Source organism: Rhincodon typus, chromosome 3 (assembly GCF_021869965.1).
Source record: "Rhincodon typus isolate 14 chromosome 3, sRhiTyp1.1, whole genome shotgun sequence".
NCBI lineage: Eukaryota > Metazoa > Chordata > Chondrichthyes > Orectolobiformes > Rhincodontidae > Rhincodon > Rhincodon typus.
In genome coordinates this window covers 82,876,697-82,904,241 of record NC_063334.1, presented here as the reverse complement: position 1 = coordinate 82,904,241, position 27,545 = coordinate 82,876,697, and the positions used below count along the sequence as shown (strand labels likewise).

Genomic DNA, 27,545 nt, shown 5'->3' with positions numbered 1-27,545 from the left:
CTGAAACCGTGCTAAATGGGTCAGATTTTGGTCAGATCTAGCAACTCAAGACTGGGCATCTATGAGACGATGAGAGCCATTATCAGCAGCAGAATCATGTTCAAACACAATCTACAGTCTCATGGTCTGGCATATCATCCATTCAACCATTACTATCAAGATAGGAGATCAATCCTGGTTCAATGGAGAGTGCTGGAGGGCATGCCGGAACCAGCATCAGGCATTCTCAAAAATGATGTCTCAGCCTGGTGGAGCTACAAAACAGGATCCTGCTCTGCTATAAGACCATAAGATTTAGGGTAGAATTAGACCATTCAGCCCATTAAGATTGCTCCATCATTTGATCATGGCTGATGAGTTTCTCAAACCTCACTCTCCTGCCTTCTCCCTCTGACCTTATCCCCTTACTCATCAAGAACCCATCTATCTCTGTCTTAAATATACTCAATGACTTGGACCGGGCAGCCCTCTGCAGCAATGTGTTCCACAGAGTTACCGCACTCTGGCTAAAGAAATTCCTCCGTCTTCACCCTGAGGCTGTGCCCCTGGCTGCTAGTCTCTCCTACTGTTGGAACCATCTTCTCCACATGCACTCTATCCAAGCCTCTCAGAATCCTGTTAAGTTTCAATCAGATCCCACTTCATCCTTTTAAACTCTATCAAGTACAGGCTCAGAGTTCTTAACTGCTCCTCATATGACAAGCCCTTCATCCTCAGGATCATTCTTGTAAACCTCCTCTGGACTCCCAACACCAGCACATCTTTCCTTAGATACGACCAGAGCCTAATACAGCCTCAGCAGTCCATCTCTGCTCTCATTTGCTAGCCCTCTTGAAATGAATGCCAACGTTGCATTTGCATTTCTTACCACCATATAAACCTGCATGCTAACCTCAAGAGGACCCTGAACTAGGCCTCCTAAGTCTCTTTGAACTTCAGATTTCGAAAGCCTTTTCCCATTTAGAAAATAGTCTACTCTTCTTTGTTTTCCTATCAAAATGTATAACCTCACACTTTGCCACATTGTATTCCATCGGTGTCTTTGTTGCCCACTGACCTGGCATGTGCAAGTCCTTCTGCAGCGTCCCCACTTCTTCAACACTACCAATCACTCCACCTATTTCTGTGTCATCGGCAAACCTAAAGAGATTGGATAGGCTAGGATTGATTTCCTTGGAGCAGAGAAAGCTGAGGGGAAACCGAACTGAAGTGTACAAAACTACGAAGGATGTAAGTAAAACGAATAGGTAGGAAGACTCTGTTTCCCAATGGTTGGGCAGTTAATAACCAGAACGCATAGATTTTAAGGAAGAGGTAGGAAGCTTAGACAGGATTCAAGAGGAAATTCAGGGCTCTGGAACACACTGCCTAAAAGGGTGGTAGAGATAGAAACCCTCATAACATGCAAAAATACTTCACTGTTGTAACCAACAACGATAGAACCAGGAACTGGATAATGGGATTAGGCTGATTAGCTATCTGATAGCTATTGCAGATACAAGAGGCTAAATGACTTCTATCTATGCCATAAATTTCTGATTTTTTGAGAAATACTTGTATCATATGTCTCGCCAGCTCCTGTTGTTAGAGATGTATGTTATCTCCCAGCCCTCCAAAACCTTTAATTTATAATTCTCATCCTTGTACTTTTATCCCTTCAGGGCCTATTATCTCTGATTGTGTATTCCCTTCCTGTCTCACAGTGCCACCCTTCTCTCATACCCAACCTGTAAACCTCAGAGTGTAGTTCCAAACTTTGAAAAGAATTGTAAAATGGCAAATAAAATTTGAAACAATGATTACGAAATATAGTTGGTACCAGTTATTTAGAAGAGGTTAAAATGAGAGTGTGACATTATACTAGAGACAACATGGCTACAAATTTAACTTCATCTCAATTCAGGTACATTTTAAATGATATTGCTTTATTAGATTTTGTCAAGTCTGCATTAGTTTAATTATAATTTTAATATGCTGAATTAAAATGAGAAACTATTTAGTAATATATATTCCTGAACAATATTTTAATGCAGTACATTACAACTGTTACTCACTGTTCTGTGCACAATTCTCTTGCTTTTTGTAGTTGGGCTTCAATCCATTTAGGTTTCTGTTTTTCCAGAGAATTGATAACCTTCTGTATTATAGGTTTGGAATTTTCCTTTTGCTGCCCCATAATGCTCTGAAGACATTCACTCAACAAACTCAGTTTATCTTTAATCCATTTATCTATTGTAACACTTGTCAAGAGCTCTATGGCTTTTCCATCTTCTAGAGTTTGGCAAATAATCGTCACATAAAAAAGAAGGCATGATCTTCTGAGCTCAGAACTGTTGTTATGAAGTTTATTTCCTGCTAAGTTGAAGAAGTATTTAATTGTTGAAGGCAATGAAGAAATTGCTGCAGGTAGGTTACCAATTACAACAGAAACAGCCTGAGCCATAAGTTTTGTCAAATCTGAAAGGAAAATATTAAGGATCATAAATAGTATTTTAATGCTGAAAATATCTTATGGGACTATATGCTAACAGTAAACTCATATGTTTGGTTAATTTATAAACTATTATCAGTGTAATTTTATGTCATGGACTTTGATTTTATCATGGGATGAAACTGCTCTGTGTAAGGTGTTGAGGTAAGCACAAATTGATAGGTCAAGGCACAGAGAGATTTAAAGTCCACTGCCTCATTTCTATTCCCAGGCCTTTACTCCTGCTGAAACCAAGCAGAATGCACTCTCTGGGGAGGAAGGAGAGAGGAGACAGGACCAGAGACCCTGGTGGCAGAAGGCCATTGCCAAAGACTTTGAGAGTGTGCAAACCTTTCTGTGTGATGCACAACTAAATGTAATATTCTTTTTAGTGGCTTACCTGCCTGTGTCTCTTTTTGGTAGGTTGAGCTACCAGAAAAACAGTCATCATTCTCTTGCTTAGGCCACCAATTAATACGGCACATCAGACCCAAATTATGCCATTTCAATCTGATCTACATATTTACCGAGGATCCCACCAGCATCAGCAGTAGTTCTTGCCACATGTAATTTAAAATGTGGTCTGATCCAGTGGGAAAGGAATGAGTAGGAATTTTTGGTCAAACTTTCATCTTCACGAATGGTTAGTGGGTATTAGGAAAATTGCTGGCTTTGCATGCCAACTTGGGGATATAAAGGAGGGATGCTCATTGCCAAGGGGTGGGTGCCAGTTGAAGTCAGGGCAGCCAACAATGGAAAGAGCTTGGATATAGCCACAGGTCTATCCAAAAGGCTCACCCATCTGCAATAAAGAACAGAAAAGGGAGCTTCCACCTCAAACCTCACATGTACCCGATGTCCATCTATGTCACCTCATGCTGCTCAAACACCCATAGCACCTCATACTCATCTTCTTATGCTTCTTAATTCATGATGCCAATGTATTACACCCCCCAAGCTTCAAACAGAGCCCAAAAGTTCAACAGCTGGTTGAAGCAGCAGCAGCAGCATCCCGGCTTGATAGATAGCTCTGAAGTCTGATCTCTAGAATTTAAGAATGTATGCTTATTCAAGCTTAAGTTGTTGCAAGTGCCTTAGAGTTTCAGGTATTGAAACCTTAACGGGTCTGGATAATTGACACTTTTAATACCCATTCTTTTTTTTTAATATTAGCAGTTTTAATATAGTAGGAAGTCATGAATGATTGCCTTTTTATTAAACACATAAAAGTAGCACTATAGGATCTACTGCTTCAATACAATACATAATGGATGAATGGGTATGAAAGTGCCATACTTTGGCATGGGATGTGGGGTGGGCTATGAGTGACAGTGGGAGTTATGGGAGGAGGGGCATACCCTAGCATGGGAAGCATGAGGATGACCTTTCAAATGAACTTTCAAAAAATTCATGGTTGCAGACTATGGTTCGCAATACCTCTGATATGTCATAAACAAGCACCCTTTAAAAACGTGGCCCGATTTCATACAATTGCAGAAGGAGTAGGACACGCCTTTCTTTGCAATGGAGCTGGCCAGTTCTAGAATGTCAGGTGCAGTCTTGTGCCACAAACCAGTTCGCACGCTTAAAAAGACTTGGGAAAAATTGGGAAGGAATGAGATTAGGAACCCTGGAATTGGATCCCAGTTGATATTTTTTAGTCAAGTCAACTCAACTCCATAAAAACATGACCTATATTGCCATTTCTTCATTATTTTGATGTCAAAAATCTGGTAATCTCTTCCTAAATAGATGGGCAAGAAATGTTGGACCTGCAGTGATATTAACATCCTATTAACGAATAAAGGATTGTAATAAAATTAAATTAATTCAGGAAATGTAAAGTTTGTATTGATTGTATTGCAAACATTTTAACAAAATGTTTAATCGTAACCTTTGAACATATTAGTTCATAACTAAATATCCTCTGAGACCACAACTCAAATAAAATTCTTTGTCCCATTCAAATAATTATTTTTACAAAAATCTTTGTTGCTAGGATCTGTATGATACATTTTCAGAACTAAAAAATTGGTTTAATTTATCCACTTCAACAAAAAGACACCTACTTTTTCCAGATTCTCTTCTTTTCAATTCCCTTGGCAAATAATCCCATTCTTTAGGAATTTTATTTAGCAAACTTTCAGGAAGCATTTGCTTATGATGACATGTTCCATAACTCTCTAATGCTTGCCACATTAGAAGCAAGGAGATCAGTTGCTTTAGAGTTGTCTTGTTTGCTTTGGATATGTGGAGTTTCAGACACCTTAGGACCTCTGACTTATCTGCAATTGCAAAAGATGTTAATATTAGTCAGCTCTGGTTACTTAAAATGCATTGCAGTGAACAATCAACACAATTCAATTCCTGCAAAGTAGGTCAGTTTTTGTTAACACAAATTTAACTTCATAATTGTATTGAGTCCCAGCTGCCTTACTATTACTCATTACCATTTTACAAAGATAAGCAATAATATCAGGTTTGATTACAGTAACCAATCACCTTGGTTGAAATTTTAATCAATTCAAAACCGACTAATTTGCACAGAAGTTTCAGAGATAGTAGGAACTGCAGATGCTGGAGAATCTGAGATAACAAGGTGTAGAGCTGGATGAACACAGCAGGCCAAGCAGCATCAGAGGAGCAGGAAGGCTGACGTTTCGGGCCTAGACCCTTCTTCAGAAATGGGGGAGGGGAAGGGGGTTCTGAAATAAATGGGGAGAGAGGGGGAGGCAGACAGAAGATGGCAGAATCATCCACTATAGTAAGGTTGTTGATGACAGGGCATGGAGAGAAGGACACTTCTGCTGGTAAAGGTGGGAGGTCCAGTTTCCAAGGCAGGGCAGCACCTGATCATCCCCCACTCCCCTATAATTCCCCCCTTTTACTGAGTGATGTTGTGCAGGGTGTAGCAGACCAAAATAACCCTGGACATTGTTTCATGCAAACATTGTATTGCTCTGTCTGAGCAGTTCAAGCAGAGAAACTCATCTTTAGCAGTGCAATAAGCTGCTCTAATGTTGTCCTTGTTAAGGCATGGGTAGTATTATGCCTCTCCTCTGCTGTATTTTGGGGGTCCACACTGGTGCAATGAGCCAGCTCCTCCATGGAAAGCCCCTGTCACAGAGAATCGAACCCTGTAAATGATGCATCTGTGGCACCTGCGAGTTAAAGAGGACACTCAGACAGTGAAAACCTTTTTTCTGTTTATGAATGCTGCTGGCTGATTCCAGGGATCTCTCAGCACTGTACGTGAGCAGTCATTTGCTTTTTGCACCCATGAAAATCCTGTTATAGAAACAAATTCCACAATTCTGTCTGGGTCCATTATGAATTCTTTGCTTTTCTGATCAGGGCATTGGTGGCCTTGCTGATGTGCGTGTTATTAGAAGACTGTGATATTGTACACATCTTACTGACACCTAAAAAAGAGGCACCAGTGACAAGTTCAATTTTGCAGTGACTTTAATTGCCTTTGTGTTGCTTGACCCCTTGCTGCCACTCACTGTTTCCCTTCTGGCTGCTGCTTTACTAAGACCACTCTCTGCGAGTTCCTGTGCAGTTGCAGCAGAACTAGTAGAAGCGTCAGAAAGAACGACCAATGGTCACCTCTGCATACAAACTGCATAGACAGATATGGTCCAAATCTGGTCTTGGTTTTTTGAGAACTTCTATCCTGCCCTGAGAAATTTTGTCCAATGGAATGCCCTATATTAATATTGAGTACAGACTGGTCTCCACCTATACACTGTGCTCAATGCAATTCCAGAGAATCATTGTCAAGATCATTTGTTGTTGATTCAATTGCATGAATATTAGAGAAATGACCCTGGAAATAGAAGGCATGACTCCATCATTACTGTCCTTCCCACCATCACCATCTAGCCTCAGTCCAATACCTTTGCCTTGCCCTCAATTAGGTTCCATCTACCCACAGTTTATCCAGGCTACCTGTCAGGGACCTTTGAACACCATTTCCCCATAAAATAGATACAAATCTATCATTCTGTCAGTCAGTAGGAGCTATCCTTCATTGCAGTCTTAACTCCTTAGCTCATAGGACCATAAGGTGTGGGAGCAGAAACTTGGAAATGGCAATTCAGACCTTTAAGCCTCCTCTGCTATAGAATTCCACAGATTCACTGCCCTCTAAGAGAAGAAATTCCACCTCATCTATGTCTTAAATGGGCAACCCTTTACTCTAAGATTATTCCCTCTGGACCTGGACCCTTCCACAAAGGGAAGTAACCTTTCTTCATCTACCCTGTTAATCCCCCTAAGAATCTTGTAAGTTTCAACAAGGTTACCTCTCCTTCTTCTAAACTCCAATCAATACAGACACAACCCATTCAAAGTCTCATGATAGGACAGCCCCTCTGTATCCAGAATCAACCAAGTGAATGTTCTCTGACTGCCTCCAATGCTTGCAATCTCTCAACTTTGCTGGGATCTCAGTTAAAGATAAAAACATAAGAGCAGGAGTAAACCATTCAGACCATTAAGCCTGATCCACAATTCATTTAGATAATGGCCGATCATCTATCTCAATGATTCTTTGTCCCTCACTCTTCACTTATCTCTTGATATAATCAGTAGTCAGAAATGTACACATTCAAGACAGAAATCAATACAATGATTGAGTTTCTAAAGCCCCCTTGGGGGGTATGATTTGAAAGAATTCACCACTGTCTAAGTCAAAAAATTCCTCCTCGTCTTAAATGCTCTTCCCCTTATTCTGGCACTATATCCTCTGGTACTAGACTCACCAGCCAGGGAAAATATCCCATCTACATTCAATTTGTCACATCCTGTAAGAGTTTTGTAAGTTTCAATGAGATTACCTCTTGCTCTTTTGATACTCCAAGAAATACAGGCAAAATTTTTAAAATCTCTCTTACATGGATTTGACTGAAACCCATGAGTTAGGCAACAACAATAATGTGTTTTGAGGGTGAACATGGAGATGAGCATACACCTGAACACTGTTCCTATTAATTTAATTCATGATTATCAGGGATCCCTTAAATCAGCCAATTGTGCTCACCATTAACTGCATCTGCCCAGAATGACCCTTACCCCACTTCAAAAGATTACACTTTCAGAATGACTGCACTTTCTCAAGGTCACTTCAAAAAAAGGTACAATAGATTCCAGACTTCCTCACCATCTTCTACCCTACTCTATCGCCCACCAACTTACTGCCATCACACTTGAACTTGCCAATATAACCATTCTTTTCCCCTTTGTTACTCTAGAATTTCTTCCTGTTAGCCTTGACATATAACCATTATTTATATATGCCTTCTCTGCCCTGAGTCTATACTATTTACCATCGGCATGCCCACCGTGACCTCTCTGTTATCCATGCCCTTTCGGACCTTCCTTCTCTGATCATCCCTACTTGGAAAGATCCTTTTTCACCAAAAAACATAACACATCCATGACTGAAGGCATCTGGCCCCTCCACATGTCTATGCATCTTCACTTTCTCTTCAGTCACTGTCCCTCCTGGAGCCCTCTTAGAATGCAGCCATCCTCCCTCTCTCCCTGCTTCATTCAACTCTTCCCCATTGCCTTTTGACAGCCATTATCTAATCACAATATAGCCTGATGTAGAACAATTCTTCCCAAAGAGGAAAAAGATATAGTACAAACTTCAACTCCAGAAAGTACACAAGTTAGCCTGCTGAACAGTATTAAATACAGTTGTAAATCTGAAATCACTCAGACAGAATTGAGTTTGAAAGATACACTAATTCCGGTGAGGCTTCCTTTTAATGAGCATGCATGGCATCCAGGTGCATCAACAAGGCTTTCCCAAAGCTTGTTGTTGGAAAACTTTAATTGCCAAAAACGTCTAAAAACTTAGTCCCTTAGCCTCATCCCACTTTCAGGAAACTCATTTTTAGCCTCCCATACTATTATCTCCTCTAGTCCGGTCAAGGTTTCTGTTGCCAGGAAGAGCACAAGATCTGCCCAAAATCTGACCCAAATCTAAAGCACAGCACTCTCAATATTTAATCCAATAAAAATTATGACATCCGATTTTTTCTTTCCAGGTTATAAATCAGACTATGCATGCTACTGAAAATTAAGGTTTCTGAATCTCCTTCATACCTTGATATGAACATTAAAAAGTAATTTAGAACAACAGCTTACACATAAACTCTAATCGTTCTCTTAACTAACTACAGTGTTGCTGTATTATGTCAAGCGACTATTTAGAAGAATGTTTGCTGTCAGTTGTGTTTATGCTAAAGTCCAAATCGATTTAGAGGTGTCCATCAACCCTTCAGGGTGTTTTTGAAATCCTAGTTTTTAAGGAACACTCTGCTCCTCCAAGTTTGAAAATCTCCATTGGAATCCCAACCACTCCTGCAGGTTTTCCAGTCTTCATCCATCCAATGGTGACTTCAACTTCTGTCACATTAAATGGGAGTCCAAGATCATCTTTGAAAGGGAATTGGGGATTTCCTCAAACACATCTTCATCTCCAATTGTACTGCAGTTTAGGAGTACTCTCCATTGGATGCTGATGTTTTACAGGCCTCTCAAAATGGCTTCATCCTTACTCTGCACAGGTTTGAGGCCAACGGTGTTAGGTCCGTACATTGACTTGGTGGCACTGTTTGTTTGCAAGGTTTGGTGGCAAGGAGTTGCAGCACCTTAGCTTTCTCAGTCCACCATCAGTTTTCAATTTCCCTAGTTCCTCCTTGTAACTCTGCATTTGCTGTTTGATGCGTTCTCCTCTTTGCCTCGTTGGTGATGTTGTTTTGCCAGGCATAGCTTTCCTCTTCTTGTCAATGAGGTCTTGAATGATGTAGTCATTCTTGTAGGGTTCCATTACAATTAAAATAACAAATATTATTTAAATAGTCTGGGAAGGCTTGCAGGATTTGGGGCTGGCAAGTGGCCAAGGATAAAGGAAGCAGAACACATTAGGATAGCTCCCTGATGAAGCATTACTATTAGGAAACTTTTCCAGAATCAGGCTGGGAAGATTGTTTCATGTTGCTGAACAGCTAATTAGTATTGTTACTGTAACAACCAGGGGCAATTTTGTGGTCGTGGTTAGGAACGTTTCCACTTGTGGCCCGAACGATCTAATGGGTTTCCCTCTATTCCGACGAGTTGACCAGTTTTGCTTCCAGGTAATTTAAATGTTCACCTCAGGGTATGTCTCAAAATTGAAATGTCTCCTGGTGGGACTGCCAAGGTTCTAATGGGGAGCATCAGAGCGCAAACCCTTCCCCTCCCCTCCTTTATAAGTTGGCAAGCATAGAGGTGTTCAATTTGTTGCTGCTTCCCTGAAGATTGCTGAGCTAGTCTCATTGTTAATAAATGTGAGCTTGGAATGCATATCTGGTCAAAATGCCCACGGGAAAATCATTCTACAACAGATCTGTATTTGGTTATTTAATTCTCCCTGCATTATCCTCACAGGTGTCCTACAACTGGTCTTGACATGCTTGCATTTGAGAGGTTTACATTCATCAAGTGAATTGTGTCAGGAACTGCATTTGTTTGTTGAGTCTGAGAAGAAGCCTGTGATGACAGAAGATTTCTGATCAATTACTTCAATACTTCAACAGCGAAGAGAAGAAGAATGAAACTGATAAATAAAGAGAACGTGCAAACAACTGCAATATTATTTTAAATCAAATAGACTTACTTCTAAAAACAAAACATATTGCTCTTTTTTTTTACTGACATGAAGTTAAGGAGCTGAAAATCAGTATGGCCAATGTCCCACTGTATGTATTGGAATCAAAGAGCTATCAGAATCAATGTGGGAAGGCTCGGGAAGCAAAAGCAAAAGCAAAGTATCTTGAAGTTACGCATTAAATGACTTCCATCTGTTTATTCTACTCTGGTAATTCCAAATGCCTTTTACACAATGCTAATATATGCAAAAAAAACGAAACTTTCTTCCTAAAAACATTGAACTTATTTATAATATTGTCACATTCCTAGTTGTAAATATCAATACACCAGAAAAATAAAATTTAATTTTTAATGTATGCTTTCAAGTCATCTTAAAATTCTAATATTGAAAAGCATTCACTCATGATTGGAATTTCTCAAAAAATACAGATCCCTGGCTTACAGTTTTTAAAATATAATTCTAACACAATGCTCAAAATTAGGGAATAGAAAATGGTATTCATCCTTTGCTTCCTCAGAAATGTAGCAACAACAAATTCAAGACCATTTCATAATTTGTTTTAGCTTGTAACTAAAATGGAAAAAAAAAATCAAAAGAGTATCAGTCTGGATATGTGGATATGTTCTGTTCCCTTAAAAAATGGTATTCCAAATTGCAATTAATTTTATAGCATCAACATGCATAAGATTCTGAAATACAGTAAAATGTTGTAACATTATACCTGATATGTAATTCAGCTGATTCCACATCTGGCGTTTGTCCATATAATCTTCAAGAACAACACTGAGACATCTGGGCAATGATTTGCAGTATATCATCACCATCATGATAGCTTCTATCAATTTGGGTTGTTTATGACATTTTTCCTTTGTCTGAACATCATTAAAGTTCTCTTCATTAATAGCTAGAACACAAAACAAGCAATATGTTTTCAAAATAAATATTCACATCGATGTTTAGCAGTAGAGATGTGTGTATAGCTGAAAAAGTACTGTTGAAGCTTTCTGTCTTGCACTTATCAGGATACACAAGAATATCATTGTAAAGAGGATATGAGGAGAGTGTTAATTGATTGGTAGAGGCATTGACATAAAGACTGCATCAGTGAGATGATGACTGACGGTTAACTGTCAAGCTTTGTTTACCTTTAAACCAGACAGATTGACACTAATTGGTCAGGACATTGCCTTGAGGAACATTCCAGAGAATGCAGTCACCTATTTCACGAAGTTGAAACAGGTACAATGTGCCTGACTGTTCTGTTTGCAAACAACATGTGTAGCTCCAATTATACAGAAGTGCACCGCAGCATGAGCCAAACTGTCTTAAATTGATTATCAGCATAATTCTTAGCAGAATCAGGATTCTTTAGCACAGTTTCATAGACTGAGAATGCAGATCTGCATTTAATGTTGGACAATATATTTTGAGTTTTGTGAGCATAGTTTGATTGAACATTGTCAGTAACTTGCCTGTTTTGAACGGCTGTTTGACACGATTGGACAGTCTTTTGCATGTAGTCTACAGGTGAGCATCATTTGCACTGAAATTTATATACCATACTATTCATCTGTAAAAAATGACTATAAGCAACTAAATGCATGCCATTCTTAAAATGCAGTCCACATTCATAACTGTTGGACCTGCTCCTTAGCCTGATTGGGTAGTATTGCTTGAAAGCATATTAAAAAGCCCTGTTGGACATATGTAAGAGGACAAACTGCTGGGTTACATATATGATGAGGTTAGTCCTCAAAGCTCACTTTTTCCACAAATGTATGAGTTACCCAAGACACGTATAGACCACACATCCAAAGATGTGTGGATCATATCAATTGCATGTCTCTGCAGCCATTAACAACAGGCAAGCTATTGACCATATCTAATCAACCTGTGCTTGCAAAACTCAAAATACAGTGTCCAACATTTGATTCTGCGATTGGGCAACATTTGTTAAGTAATCCCAAATGTGCAGACAACCAACTTAAGATTATCAGTTAGGGCTTGCAGTGTAATGCACTTGCATGTACTGGCAGGTACAAGGCCCAGCTCTTTGTGAATAGGCATAATATGTGTGCATGATCTGTTTCAACTTAGGTAAGAGCCACACTCTGGTACATTCCTCAGAGCAATGCCTTGACTAAAGTTAACTCGCCTGGTTTAAATTTAAATAAAGCTTGGTAAGTAATTGTTAGTCACCATCTCACTGGCACATGTTCCATGGCAAGGCCATCACCAATCGGAATCCACTTGTCAATTAATCAGTTCTCTCGTTTTTATAGAATGTTGCTCCCCATTACTTTTGCATCCAAGATCATAATAGTTAATGCAGGCATTTTTAAGAGACTCAAAATATTGGCAGTCACCGGGTTGCAAACAGGTTCTGTTCCTGAGCCCATCTGCAAGTCATTTTGTACACAAGTTAGAACATAATACAGGACAATATAAAGCAGCTGTTTATAAGTATGGGAAATGTTCGTATGTTGATATTTAAAGCTATACCCCCATATGGGATAATGTTCGTAAGTCAGACATTCGTAAATCAGGGAGAGATCTATTGTAAATTTTCTCTAGTCCTAGAAGCTGAGCTTCTGCCATATATCCTCTTGAGCTGGCAATGAACTCACTTCATTTTCTAGTTTCTCTCACATGTCCTGACATGCCATCGCCAAGCTTATCTTGAATGACGCATTTCCTGCTCCCTCAATTCTATTCCAATGGAGACGTTGACAACCCACTCCTTCTCTGGCTACTATTCTAATGATACTGTCAATGGTTTTTTCTTCTCAGGTATGGTCTCCTTTTCAAGTTTGCTATTATTACTCTTTCCTCAAAATAAGACTTTAAAAAGACATTAATCCCATCAACCTTGCAAGCTGTCAAACCACAAACATTCTTTTCTTTTCCAAAGTTATTGAGTATGTTGTCAATTCCCAATGACTGCTCATCTTTCTAAGAATTCCATGCTTGAACTACTCCAATAAGAAATCCACACCTGCAACAGTATCAAGCAAGGTGACTTTTGTTGAAGCCACAGCTGATGTCTTGTGTGACCTTTGTGTGATTAAGGTAAACTATGAAACCTCATATTTCTTGTTATATATGCAGCTTTCATTTAACCATACCATTCTCCTCAACCCCTCTGCACTGTCACCCTGCGAGTGGAACTGCACTCACCTGGTTATATTCTTACCTATTCTGTTACACCTTGACAATCACCTGCAATGGCTTCTCTGGGTATTCACACTGCATTATTGTTGGTGTCCTTCAAAATACTCTCCTTGGTTCCCTCCCATTTCTCATACCCTGCCTGACTCTTGGCAGCATCATCTGAAAACAGTGTCAGTATCCACATGTGAATTCACTAACATCGTTCTCAACACCCACGCGATTTCCCTAGTGGCAACAAAAAATGGAAATAGTCTACATCAACCACAGACAGTTGGTCAGGAAAGCAATGTAGACGGTGACTGCATAATAGAGTTTTGAGTTGTGAGTTGAGAGCTGAAGCAGAGACTGAAAGCATTTCTTCTGACTTCTTAGTATTTGGTTGGTGGCAACTCCTGTACTAACATATTTGACTTTGAGAAATGCTTTTCCACATACATTTTTTTAACCAATCTATAAAATCACAGTCTCCATTCATCTGTTGCTGAAGCTCTCATCCATGCCCTTGTTAAATGCAAACTTGTCTATTCCAACACACTCTTGGTTGGCCTCCTATGATCCATAAATTTGAGGTCATCCAAAACTCTGTTTCCTGCTGTCAAAATTTCAGTGAGTCCAATTCACTGATTGACTAACATTAGCTCCCAGTTAAGCAACCTCAGCTTTAAAATTCTCATGCTTCTTTTCAAGCCTTCCCATGGTGTCGGCACTCTTTATCATTGTGATCGCCTCAAACACCTCAACCCTCCAAATTATGTGCATTCCTCTAATTCTGGCCTCTTTAGCATCTCATTATGGCACGCCTTCAGTTGATGGGATAACTATTCAGAATTCCTTTCCTAAACCTTAGTTTTCTCTCTTTAAGATTCCCCTCAAAAACTACCTCTTTAACCCGTCAGTCCCAATATCTGCTTTTGTGGTTCGGATTTTGTTTGATGATAGTCCTGTGAATCACTTTGGGACCTTTTACTCCTCTAAAGGTGGCTTATAAGTAGAAACTGATGCTGTATTTAATTGAAAAGACCTTAATTGCAACAATGCATCCAAAAACCTCAGCACAAAAGAAATGCACATAACTAAATAATGTATGTTTCATGTGGTTAAATGTAAAATACTGTCTAACTGTTTCTTGTTAAAGCTCAATGTTTAAGGAGCTCAATGGAATTTCTCCTTTAAGTGTGTAAAACTCCGTGATGCAATGTAGCAGAGTGAAACAGAAGCTCCAAGATAGAGTAAACCTATAAAAAATTGAGAGGATTCATAAATTAGGAATGAATTGAACTTGAAAATTAGTTATTCCATTGAGAATTCTATTTATAATGAAATGTAATTCTGTACATTACAACCTGCAGGCATCAGGAACTTGCATCAAACAGGACAATCATAAAATGGAACAGCATCATAGTTTCCAAGGAAAAGCAATGACAACCGAGATTTTCAGTTAAATCATACTGCCGAGTTCACAGAATAAGGGCATCAGTGTGAATCCAACATACGAAATTTGAAAGGCAACATTCAAGCCTGATGCTTGCTAAATGTCATTGTAGCATGATGTACTTTTCCTGAAGTTTGGCTTGAGCTTAGTTATTTCAGTGTATGATACCAAAAGTGACAAAGGCATAGTGGCAATAGGGAAATTGTGAGCACGTTTACAGATAGAACACAAATTCAGCTAAGTGATTCAATAACTCAACAATCACTCCAGACCCAATTTTTCCCAGGGTAGGGGAGTCCAAAACCAGGGGGCATATGTTTAATGTGAGATGGGAAAGATTTAAAAGGGACATAAGGGGCAACTTTTTCATGCAGAAGGTGGTGTATGTATGGAATGAGTTACCAGAGGAAGTGGTGGAGACTGGTATAATTACAACATTTAAAAAGCATCTAGATGGGTATATGAATAGGAAGAGTTTAGAGGGATATGGGCCAAATACTGGTAAATGGGACTAGATTAATTTAGGATATCTGGTCAGCAAGGACAAGTTGGATCGAAGGGTCTGTTTCTGTGCTGTACGACTCTATGACTACTATATCTGCAGTTGATCTTCCACAACCTCCGTGAGCTTTTGAAATCCCACAAAGTCACTTCTGGAGGTTGTATTTCTTGCAAGGTATATGATATTCTCTATTTACACAAATGCATCATCCTTTCCTCAAAAATATCCTTACCACAACATTCATTTTCTTTTACAATGAATATATGCAAAGTTTTCATGCTGGGGAAGACAAAATGTTTTGATTCTAGGATTTTGACAAAAAAAATGATAAACTGTCAGACTAGATCCAGCAAACCAACATGCAAAAAGGAATTTATGATTGCTTTCTTCCAACACTTTTTCATACCACCTAATATATCTACTCCTTTCCAAATTTAGAATTATTCTTGCACAGCTTTGGAGACATTGTGTCATCTTCAGACACCTCTGAGGTCTTTCAAAGATATCAAAATTATTTGTAGAGCACCATTATTTCTCAATGCTTTGTATTTAAATTACTGCTTAGAAGTGACAGTAGAAAGTGGAAAGGTTAATTTCAACACCAAACACTTTGCAAAAATGAAATGCTTCAATATAGGCTTTTACAACAATTACAGCTGAGTTATTATCACTTCTTCACGTCATAAGAGCATAATTTTAATGCATTTAATGCAACACATTCAATAAAAAGTATAACCTTGAATGCATGGAATACTGGAACAAAGAGGACTGAAACACAATTGGGCATAAAGATAGAGATCTCTTTTGTCTATTATAATAACTCAGCAGCTGAAATAAATATAGACCTTCTCTAATCAATTATACTAAAACCTAACACCATTTTAACAGGTCTTGTAATACTTCTTATCATTTATCTATTTAGTCAGAAAGCCACGTTGAAACTCAAACACAGTAGGTGGTGCTATCAAGAGATCATCTATCACTGAAGTTAAAATAATTTTTAAAAATGTTCACCTAATTTTATAATGCATTTGTCAAAAAAAAATCCTCCAGAGGTTTTGACCAAATAACAATTAAGGGTTGAATACCCTTGATATATTATTTTTACCTCAAACACTTTAATAATAGACTTAATAACTTTGTTAAAACTATCATTAAAGTGTTTGAGATAAATGTATTAATCAAGTGCAATAAAAATAATATATCAAGGGTGTTCAACCCTAAATTGTTATTGGATCAAAATCTCTAGAGGATTTTTTTTTGTAAAAGTGAAACATAAAATGGATAAAAACATCGACTGGCATACTTTTGTACACAACATATGCATTTAATACTCAATAAAAACATGAGTAAAATAAAATTTTGGAGAAACTCAATGGTCTTGCAACAACAGTGGAGAAAGAAACACAGTTACTCTTTTTCAGAACTGAATGGGGTCCAAAACATAGTGAATGAAGCAGTTCTGAAGAGCAGACATATTGAACTCGAAGTGTTAACTCTGTCAATAATGACAAAATACTGTGGATGTTGGAAATCTGAAACAAATACAGAATGTTAGAGAAATGCAGCAGGTCTGGCAGCATCTGTGGATAAAGAAACAGAGTTAATGTTTTAAGTTTGGTATGACTCTTCTTCAGAATTTCAGAACATCAACTCTATTTCTCTCTGCACAGATGCTGCCAGAACTGCTGAGTTCCTCAACCACTTTCTGTGTTTTTTTTTGTGATTTGGTTAATCCAGTTCACTTCATGGTCAATGGTAATCCTAGGCCATTGCTGGTGGGAGATTCAACAATGGGAATGCCAATAAATGTCAAAGGGAATGGTTAGATTGTCTTAATGGACAATTGTGTGGCGCAAATGTTTTGCCACTTGTCAGCCCAGGCTTGAATATCATCTTTGGAGATGGAGTCACAAATGGTGCTGAACAATGTACAATCATGAGCAATCATCTCCACTTTAGGCATTATGTTGGAGGGAATGTCTTTGAAGCCTGGGATACTACCTGAGAAACTCTTGCAGAAATGTCCTGGAACTGAGATGACTGACCTTCAACAACCACAATAATCTTCCTTGCGCTAAGTTATGAATCTAATTAGGGCAAAGTTTCCTTCACTTCTCTTTAACTCTAATACTGCTGACGCTCTTTGATGCCACAACTGGTCAAATGTGGCCTTGATGTCATGGGCAGTTAATCTTGCCTCCATCTGGAGTTCCGTTCTTTTGTCCATGCTTGAAGCAAGGCTATAATGTGGTCAAAAGTTGAGTGGTCTTGGGGAAACTCAAACTCAGTGTCACTTAGCATGTTACTACTAACCAAGTGTTAAGTATTTAGGTGAGCACTTGAAATGTCTTAGCATACAAGGCTAGGGACCAAATGCTGAAAAATGGGATTAGATTACTGAGATGCTTGATGACCAGAGTGGACACAATGGGGATGAAATGCATCTTTCCATATAAACATTTGAGGATTCAATGATGCTTGATAGCACTGTTACTGATTCCTTCCATCACTTTACTGATAATCAAGAATAGACTTATGGGTCTGGGATGAATTTGTCCAGCTGTTTGTGTACAGGACATACATGGGCAATGTTCAGCATTATTGAGCAGATGCCCACTGAGTGCTGTGGAAAATGTATCAGGAGGAACAAGTAAAATAGATAATGAAGGAACCCAAAAGGCAAAGAAAGTATGAAAGGTAGTAAGGAAGAGATGTAGATGAATAATGTGTACTAACGGTGGGTAAAATACCAGAAAATTGGTCAGATTTCCTGAGAGCAAACCGACAAAATGGAGGTACTCAGAGGGGGTAATCATAGTGGAGGACAGAGTTCAAGTCTGAAGTTTTTGAACTCTATGCTGAGTCTTGAAATCTGTAACGTTCCAAAGTGGAAAATGATTTACTGTTCCTCCAACTTGTATTGGGCCTTGCTGGATCACTATTGTCAAGCCAAAATTACGGTCCTAGCCCTGCTGCAAAGTTGCAGCAAAACCCAATGCGATGAGGTGCACTGTTTAAAAAATAAGGGGTCACCCTTCCAGAGTTGTAGGAACAGACCCTTCAGTCCAACTCATCCATGCCAATCAGATATCCTAAATTACACTCGTCTCATTTGTCAGCATTTGGCCCATATCCCTCTAGACACTTCTTATTCATGTACCCACCTAAATGCCTGTTAAATGTTGTAATTGTACCAGCCTCCACCAATTCCTCTGGCAGCTCATTCCATGCATACACACTCTGCATGAAAAAGTTGCCCCTTAGGTCCCTTTTAAATCTTTCCCCTCTAACCTTAAACCTATGCTCTTTGTTTTGGACTCCTCTACCCTGGGGGAAAAGACCTTGACTACTCACCCTATCATGGCCCTCATGATTTTATAAACTTCTATATGGCACCCCTCAGCCTCCAGTGCTTCAGGAAAAATAGCCCCAGCCTATTCCACTTCTCCCAGTAGCTCAAACTCTCCAAATCCAACAACGTTCTTGTAATTTTTTTCTTCACCCTTTCAAGTTTAACAACACCTTTCCAATTGTAGGGAGACCAGAATTGAACACAGTACTTCAAAAGCAGCCTAAAATAATTACCTGTATAGCTGCAACAAGACATCCCAACTCCTATAATCAATGCGCTGACCAATAAAGGCAAGTGTATCAAACATCTTCTGCATGGCTCTGTCTACCTGTGACTCCATCTTCAAGGAACTATGAACCTACACTCCAAGGTCTCTTTGTTCGGCAACACTCTCGCAGACCCTACCATTAATTGTATATGTCCTGCCCTGATTGCACCAGAGGTGAAGAGAACATTTTTTCTCTGAGAGCGTTGAGAGACTTTGGATCTCTTGCCTCAGAAGGTAACAGAGGCAGGGTCATGGTGGAGGTAGACAGATTCTTGTTCAGTAAAGGGACCAAAGGTTATTGGAGATTAAATGGAAAAGTGGCATTTGAAACATAAAACAATCAGCCATGATCTTATTGAATGGTGGAGCAGACTCAAAAGGCAACTCGAAGCAAGATTTGTGTTTTCCCTAGATATTCCTCAACATACTGGTTACTTCTGGAGTCTGAATGTTATAAAGCCGGCACAGTCCAAAGTTTATTTATATAATCGCGTGAGCAGGAATCTAACAACTCTGACCCCTTATAATTTGCATTGAAACTTGTGGCTTCTACATATGCCCTCAAAATTTTCCTACCTAAACTTAAATGCCTTAATGAGAAAAGGCTATGAATCAGGAAGCTGTTTTATTATCATAAATTGCAAACAAGCATAGAGATTAAAAGTTATAATCAAATCTCAACTCATTCTAATTAACCAGAAAACTCACCTGAAGGATCAGAAAAAAAAAATTCATGAACTGCTATGTTATCCAATTTCTGGTTTTATTGAACATTCACTCGTTAGGATACTGGTTCTGTCAATCAAATTGCAAATCTTAGCTCCCGCCTTTAGGTACTAGTTCACAGAAATATTTTATGCTATTCTCAGAATATAGAGTGATCTTCCTGACTTAATAAGCCTAGGCTTTGACAATGGCCCCCAAAATGTCTACTTGCAGCAAATTCTAACTCACAAATTTTCACAGAGGCTTACCTACCTTCAAAATACAACAACATAAGCAGCAAATTGTAATTTTAAAATCATTCATCAATTCACTTTCATTTGAAACACATTACTTAAACATAATTCCCAAATAATTTTTTAAAGGAAAGAATAATCAAGTATCATAAGAAATTATTGTAACTGACATTGTACTGGGATGAATTTTCCCATTTTCCATTGAGTAAGACTCAGGATACTGTTCTGCTATAGTTCAGAATAACTGTTCTCATCCAATCTTCTGTTCTTCACCTCTTTACTTATTCAACAAGGCTGCTGGGTGACTTTCTCAGGAACTTCTGCAGCAGACGTGCTTGCCACCACCAGGACCCTCCAGCTTTCATGCCTTAGATACCATATTTAAATTCCAGCTCTACATCACTTCATGTGTTGCAAGCCAGGAATAAGCCCTCACATTGGTGTTCAAGTCTCAACATTGAAGATATGGTCTAGAGGAAAGGAAAGCTTGCTTTTCACTTCGCAGATAGGGACCTGGATGTCTTGATGGATGGGGTGGTGGAGAGGAGGGCAGTTCTTTTTTTGAGTTGACTGCTTCAGGCGGCCACCCACCAGTCCTGGCCAGCTAGACACAAACTGCAGCAAGGGTTAGCACTATGCTTCAAGTGAAGTGGGATGTCCAGCAGTCACACTCACAGAGCCACCAGTCTAACTCTGCCAAAGCTCATGGACTACAGCTCAGTCTTGCATGTATCCTGCCCCTCAATAATTCTCACCCATCTTATACACACAAACTACTAATTTTTCCTGCACTTTGTACTTCTTACTCAGTCACCACGGGCATCTCATAATTTCTCCAGCTCATGCATCAACACTAACTGAACCTGCGTGCACTTCCCAACATGGTCAATCTCACCCTTTGTCTCATGCAGGAAAAGGTGGCCCATCCCCAGACCGATGTCTCCACAGAAAGTCCACTGACCTATCGGAAATCCCGAGACTGGTTGGATTTTATCTGCAGTACTGATTATGACCTAATCCTTGGTCTGCAAGAACATAGTTCCCAACTCTGGAATGAACTTGTGCCTGATTGACCATGATCAACCCCCTATATTGGAATACAACAACTTGTTTAATTGACTGTGGGATACTGTCTAATGATCAGCCTCCTTCACTCCCACTAAGGACCCCCTATGATTCACACACATGGTCATTTGCTTGAAGAACATACAGTGCGTTTGCCACTTAAACATATTGTGACATGTGTACACCATACCTAATCATGGACTGACTGTCTTCCTTGTGCAAACTTAAACATTTCTTTACTGGACTTCAAACTCAGATTCTCCCCACCAAGCCCTGCATCAGTATCTGACTTTTCCTGTTTGAACTAGGCCATGAATAGCCTATGCTCAAGTCCTTGCATGTCCTTTGCATGACCAATTCTAGCTTTGATTTTTCTGTTTCCTGCCCCTTCATTTCCATTTTTTGTGATCTTAATTCCATCTCCCTTTCCTCATCGTTTTTCTGCCTTTTCTTCATCTTTTTTCTGCCATCTCTTGTTTATTTATTCTCTCCTCATGCTCCAGCCACTGAATATCACCTGATACTGAAATTTCGCAACCTGAAATACTCAGTGATTTTCGTATTTCCTCTAAACCCAAGAGCTATGCTAGATCCTCAATTAGCTCTGTCAGAAAATGCTATCTCCATCTTACCTGCCAAATCAATTAAATTTGGTTTTGAAATTTCGTTTAAGGGTGCTCGCCACAAATTTGCCACATGCAAAAAATAATTTGCTGTTTCCAATGTCATTCCTTAAGTGTGGTACAGAACCAAATGTTTTCTTTCACCTGTATTATTTACCAAATCAAACCAAATCATTACTACCCTGTTTCCAAACCAATTCAAATCAAATCCAATTTAAATCGGTCTATAAACTGCCAAACCTTGGCACAATCGTAGCGCACTGAAAATCAAGACCCCTACTCCAGGAATTGTACCAAATATTAAAGTCTTTGATAGGGTAAACACAGTACGCCAATTAACCTGACTTTCAGACCAAGGTTGATAAAAAGCATGGAGCAGGTATCTGTACTAAACAAGAATTATTATTAATTGTAGGCGATCAGAATGTTCCTTCAAGTAGACAGACATAAACCATTGACATATAGTACCACTAACTAAAATGCTAATCCCTTATAAATATGCCCCCTCTTACACGCACATAGACAACTGGGGAAAATATCCTGGTGAAGGTGGAAATAAATGGAAAGTCAGTTCAATGGTCTTTACTTCCTGATTCCGAAGTTGAGATTATCTTACTTTGACTAGCCTTGGTGTTCAGTTATAGAATCATAGAGTGACACAGTAATATAGCATGGAAACAGGCCCTTCAGCCCAAACTATTCCATGCTGACCATGGTGCCCACTCAGCTAGTTCCAATTGCCCGCATTTGGTCCATATTGCTCTAAACCCTTCCCATCCATGTACCTATCCCAATGTTTTTTTTTAAATGTTGCGACTGTACCTGCCTCAACCACTTTCTCTGGCAGCCCATTCCATATTAGCACCACTCTATATGTGAAGAAGTTGCCCCTTAGGTCCTTCTTAAATCTATACCCTCTCACCTTAAACCTATGCCTTCTAGTTTTCAATTCCCCATTCCTGGGAAAAAGACTATACGCATTCATTCTATCTATGCCCCTCATGATTTTATACACCTCAGTAAGGTAATTCCTCATTTTCTTACGTTCCAAGCATTAAAGTCCTATCTTGGCCAACTCTCCCTATAACTCAGGCCTACCAGTCCTGGCAACATCCTCATAAATCTTCTTTGCACACTTTCCAGTTTAACTACGTCTTTCCTACAGCAGGATGACCAAAACTGTACACAATACTCCAAGTGCGGCCTCACCAACGACTTATACAACAGTAACATAACGTCCTAACTCCTGTATTGAATGCTTCGAACAATGAAGGCCAGCATGCTAAATGCCTTCTTCATGCCTTTTTCACCATCCCATGCACCTGTGACACTGCTTCAATTAACTATGTACTTGTACTCCGAGGTCCCTCTGTTGCACAACACTCCTCAAGATTTTACCATTTACTGTATAAGTCCTACCTTGTTTTGACTTTCCCAAGTGCAATACCTCACACTTACCTGTATTGAATTGCATTTGCCAAACGTTAACCCATTTACCCTTCTGACCAAGATGCCTCAGTAATTTTTGATAACCTTCCTTGATATCAATGATACCTCCAAATTTTGTATCATCCACAAACTTACTAATCATGCCTTGTACATTCGCATCCAGATCATTTATGTAAATAACAAATAGTGGCACACCACTAGTTACAGGCCTGCAGTCTGAGAAACTACCTTCAACCATCACCCTCTGCTTCCTACCATCGAGCCAATTTTGAATCCAATTAGCTAGCTCTCCCTGGATCCCATGCTACCTAACCTTCATTACTAGCCTGCCATGTGGGACCTTGTCAAAGGCCATACTATAGCCCATACAGACAACATTCACTGCTCTACTCTCATCTATTCTCATGGTTTCCTCTTCGAAAAACTCTAAAAGATTTGTCAAACATGACTTCTCATGCACAAATCCATGCTGACAATCCCTAATCAGATCTTGAATATCCAAGTGTTCGTTGATCCTGCACCTCAGTATCCTCTCCAACAATTTGCCTACCACTGATGTCAGGCTCACTGGCCTGTAGTTCCCTAGCATGTCTTTGCTACCTTTCTTAAACAATGGAACAACGTTAGCCACCCTCCAGTCTTCCGGAAATTCACCAGTGGCTAAAGATGAAGCAAAAATCTAAACAAGAGCCTCTGCAATTTCTTCCCTAGCCTCCCACAATGTTCAAGGATGGACTTGATCAGGCCCAGGGGACTTATTCACCTTAATGCAATCTAAGGCTGCAAACACCTGTTCTCTGGTAATATGTATGTTGTCCAAAACATCCCCACTTGTTTCCCTTATTTCTTTAGAATCCATGATTCTCTCCTCAGTAAACATTGAGGAGAACTATTCATTAAAAATCTCCCTCATCTTCCGTGGCTCCACACATAGACGACCATGCTGATCTTTAAGGGGAACTATTCTCTCCCTTGTCATCCTTTTATTCTTAATATAGCTATAGAACCTCTTGAGATTATCTTTAACCTTATCTGCCTGATCCATCTCAGACCCTCTTTTTGCTCTTCTGATTTCACTCTTAAGTGTGCTCCTACACTTTTTATAGTCATCTAGAGATTCACTTGAGCCTGATAGCTTAAACCCAAAGTATGCCTTCTTCTTTCTCCTTACCAGAGCCTCAATATCCCTCGTCAGCTAGGAATTCCTAAACCTGCCAGCTTTTCCCTTCATCCTAACATGGATATACTGTCACTGGACTCTTGATAACACACTTTTAAAAGCCTCCCATTTGCCAATCATTCCTTTTCCTTCAAACAGACTCACCCAACTGACCACTCTAGATCCTGCCTAATGGCCCCAAAATTGGCCCTGCTCCAGTTTAGCACCTTAGCCTGTGGACCTATCCTATCTCTTTCCATAACTATGTTAAAACTAAGAGAGTTATGGTCACTAGACCCAAAGTGCTCTCCGACTGACACTTCAGTCACTTGCCCGACCTCATTTCCTAAGAGGAGGTCAAGTGTTGCATCCTCCCGATTGGGTGCTCTACATATTGATTTACGAAACTTTCTTGGACACACTTGAGAAATTCCACCCTGGCCCAGTCAATACAGAGGAAATTAAATCTCCAACCAATACTACTCTGTTATTCCTACAGGTATCTGCAATCTCTCTACACATCTGCTCCTCTCATACGTCCTGACTATTTGGAGGTCTATCAAAGTGACCATCCCCTTCTTGTTTCTAACTTCTAACCATATGGCCTCATTTGATGATCCCTTAAGAATATCCTCTCTAAGCATGGTTGTTATATCCTCCCTTATCAAAAGGGCAACTCCCCCTCTTCATTTACTTGTATTTCTGTCACACATGTAGCTTCTGTATCCTGGAACATAGATCTGCCAGTTCTGCCCCTTGCTTAGCTATATTTCTATTATCGCCATAATATCCCATTCCCCACAGCCAATCCTTGCTCTGAGCTGATCTGCCTTACCAGTCAGGCCTTGTGCATTGAAATAAATGCACTTCAAGCCAGAAGTCTTTTTACTCCCTTTACTGTGCCCCTGGCTATCCTGGATAGTAAACTTGCTTTCGATGGCTAGTGTATTTTTCCCTGACTTCTCGATGGTCCTTCACTTATTCAGAGTCCCAACCCCCTGCCAAACAAGTTTAAACCCTCCCAGGTAACACTAGAATATTTTCCCGCAAGGATATTGCACTCCCTCTGGTTCAAGTGCAACCCGTCCCTCTTGTACAGGTCACCTCTACCCCAGAAGAGATCCCAATAATCCAAGAACTGAAAACCCTGCCCCCGACACCAGCTCCTCAGCCACGCATTGATCAGGGCTATTTTTCTATTTCTATCCTCACTGGCACATGGCACTGGGGGTAATCTGGAGATCACTACCCTTGAAGTCCTGCTTTTTAACTTCTTACCTAACTCCCTATACTCATTTCGCAGGACCCCATCCCTTTGTCTATCTACATCATTTGTACAATGTGCAAAATGACCTCTGGCTGTTCACCCTCCCCCTTCAGAATGTTCTGCAACCACTCAGAGATATCCTTGACCCTGGCACCCGGGAGGCAACACACTATCCTGGTGTCTCTTCTGCGGCCACAGAATCTCCTGTCTATCCCTGTCACAACTGAGTCTCCTATCAGTATTGCTCTGTCTGACTGCACCCTTTCCCTTGGAGCCTCAGAACTGGTCACAGTGCCACTTACCTGACTGTTGCTGTTAGTCCCTGAAAGGTCATCCCCCCCAACAGCATCCAAAGCAGTATACCTTGTCTGTCGTTGGAAGCTCCTGACTCAGTTGGAAAATGTCTCTAATTTCTTAATTCAAACGTCACAGCTCAGAAGAATTGCTACAGGAAAGGTAACTGGTTTTCTTCAAGTTTAAACTAAGTTTTTTTTCACTGCAGACAATGAGCAGCTTTGCTGGGGAGAACAACAGCACACCCTTCTAAGTCTTTCCCTCTCTGTACGCCTGTGTTTCTGTAATTTGCTTCCAGATCGAGCTGTCTCAGTTGAGAATCAATCGGCTTCACTTGTATACAATTCCTCGGCTCCTGATCATCTGCATATCGCAGAAACTCAGCTATATAAAAAAAAGTTCACAATGGGAATTGAATTCCTTGCTGTGAAATTATGCAGCCATTATTTTTATTAATCCTTATTTTTAAAAACAGTTAATTCTCCTCGCAGTTCACAATTTTTGAAGACACAAAATTAAAAAGACATAGTTTTTAGAAAACATAAAATTTCAGCCCACATTTTGGGTGGGTGCATCTACGACTGACATCAAACCAGCCTGGTGCTATTTGATGTCATGACCTGTCTGTTCTGTATATATCTGGCAGATGTTTACTGTGCATGCATTAACACTAACCAACCCGAGATCATTTTGCAACAGCAAGGCTATTCATTGTATTTGAAAAGCAGCACTCGAGTCCAACTTCTCTCCTTTCAGGTCGACATAATTTAATTACTTTAAAACAATTAGACATTTGTCAACAAAGTGGATCAGGCTACAGTTTTCATCATATGGATATTGCATTGGCATAACCATTCAAATATCAAACATAGCAACATAGAGGATAGGAGCAGGAGGAGACTATTTGGCCCTTCGAGCTTGCTCCGCTATTCTTCACAATTACGGCTGATCGTCCAACTCAATAGATTAATCTTACTTTCTCCCCATAACCTTTGATCCCATTTGCCCTAAGTCACCTTCTGAATACGTTCAATGTTTTGGCATCAACTACTTCCTGTGGTAATGAACTTCACAGGCTCACCAATCTTTGGGTGAAGAAATGTCTCTTCTTCTCCGTCCTAAATGATCTACCCTGAATCCTCATACTGTAACCCCTGGTTCTGGACACACCCACCACCAGGAACATCCTCCCTGCATCTACCTTGTCCAGTCCTGTTAGAATTTTATAAGTCTCTATGAGGTCCCCCATCATCCATCTGAACTCCTGAGAAAAGAATCCCAACCTAGTCAATCTCTCCTCATACGTCAGACCTGCCATCCCCGGAATCAGCCTGGTAAACCTTTGCTGCATTCTCTCGACAGCAAGAGCATCCCTCCTCAGAAAAGGAGACCAAAACTGCACGTAAAGTTCCAGGTGTGGTCTCACCAAGCCCTGTACAACTGCAACAACACATTCCTGCTCCTGTACTCAAAACCTCTTGCAATGAAGGCCAACATACTATTTGCCTTCTTTACCGCCTGCTGCACCTGCACGCTTACCTTCAGCAACTGGTGCACAAGGACACCCAGGTCCCACTGCAGAAGCCCCTCTCCCAATTTACAGCCATTTGCTATTTGTCACAAAAACTGATATGTACGTAGCTAGCCTCATTTTTTTGTTCATTGGATGTGGGCATCAGTACATGGGTCAGCATTTATTTAATATCTCTAGCTGCTGGGAGGGCAATTAAGAATTAATCACATTACTTTGGGACTGGAGTTAAAAATGGAGCAGACCAAGTAACGATGGCAGATTTCCTTCCCTAAATGGCATTAGTGAATCAGGGATAGTAGGAACTGCAGATGCTGGAGAATCTGAGATAACA

The 27,545-nt window shown here is 39.9% G+C and overlaps 1 protein-coding gene across 11 annotated transcripts in view; it reads right to left on the bottom strand.

Moving 5' to 3' along the window:
- Positions 1–27,545, bottom strand: part of kiaa0825 (KIAA0825 ortholog) — a 357,628-nt gene that overhangs the window by 215,793 nt on the left and 114,290 nt on the right. For all 11 annotated transcript variants that reach the window (XR_007261761.1, XM_048595041.1, XM_048595037.1 and 8 more), the window contains 3 exons: positions 10,858–11,040; positions 4,540–4,755; positions 2,055–2,457 (listed from right to left, as the gene is read on the bottom strand). Coding sequence is in view for 10 of the 11 variants with exons in the window: in XM_048595041.1 (XP_048450998.1) it covers positions 2,055–2,457; positions 4,540–4,755; positions 10,858–11,040 (802 nt within the window). In the remaining variant the exon portion in view is untranslated. The remainder of the gene's footprint in view (positions 1–2,054; positions 2,458–4,539; positions 4,756–10,857; positions 11,041–27,545) is intronic.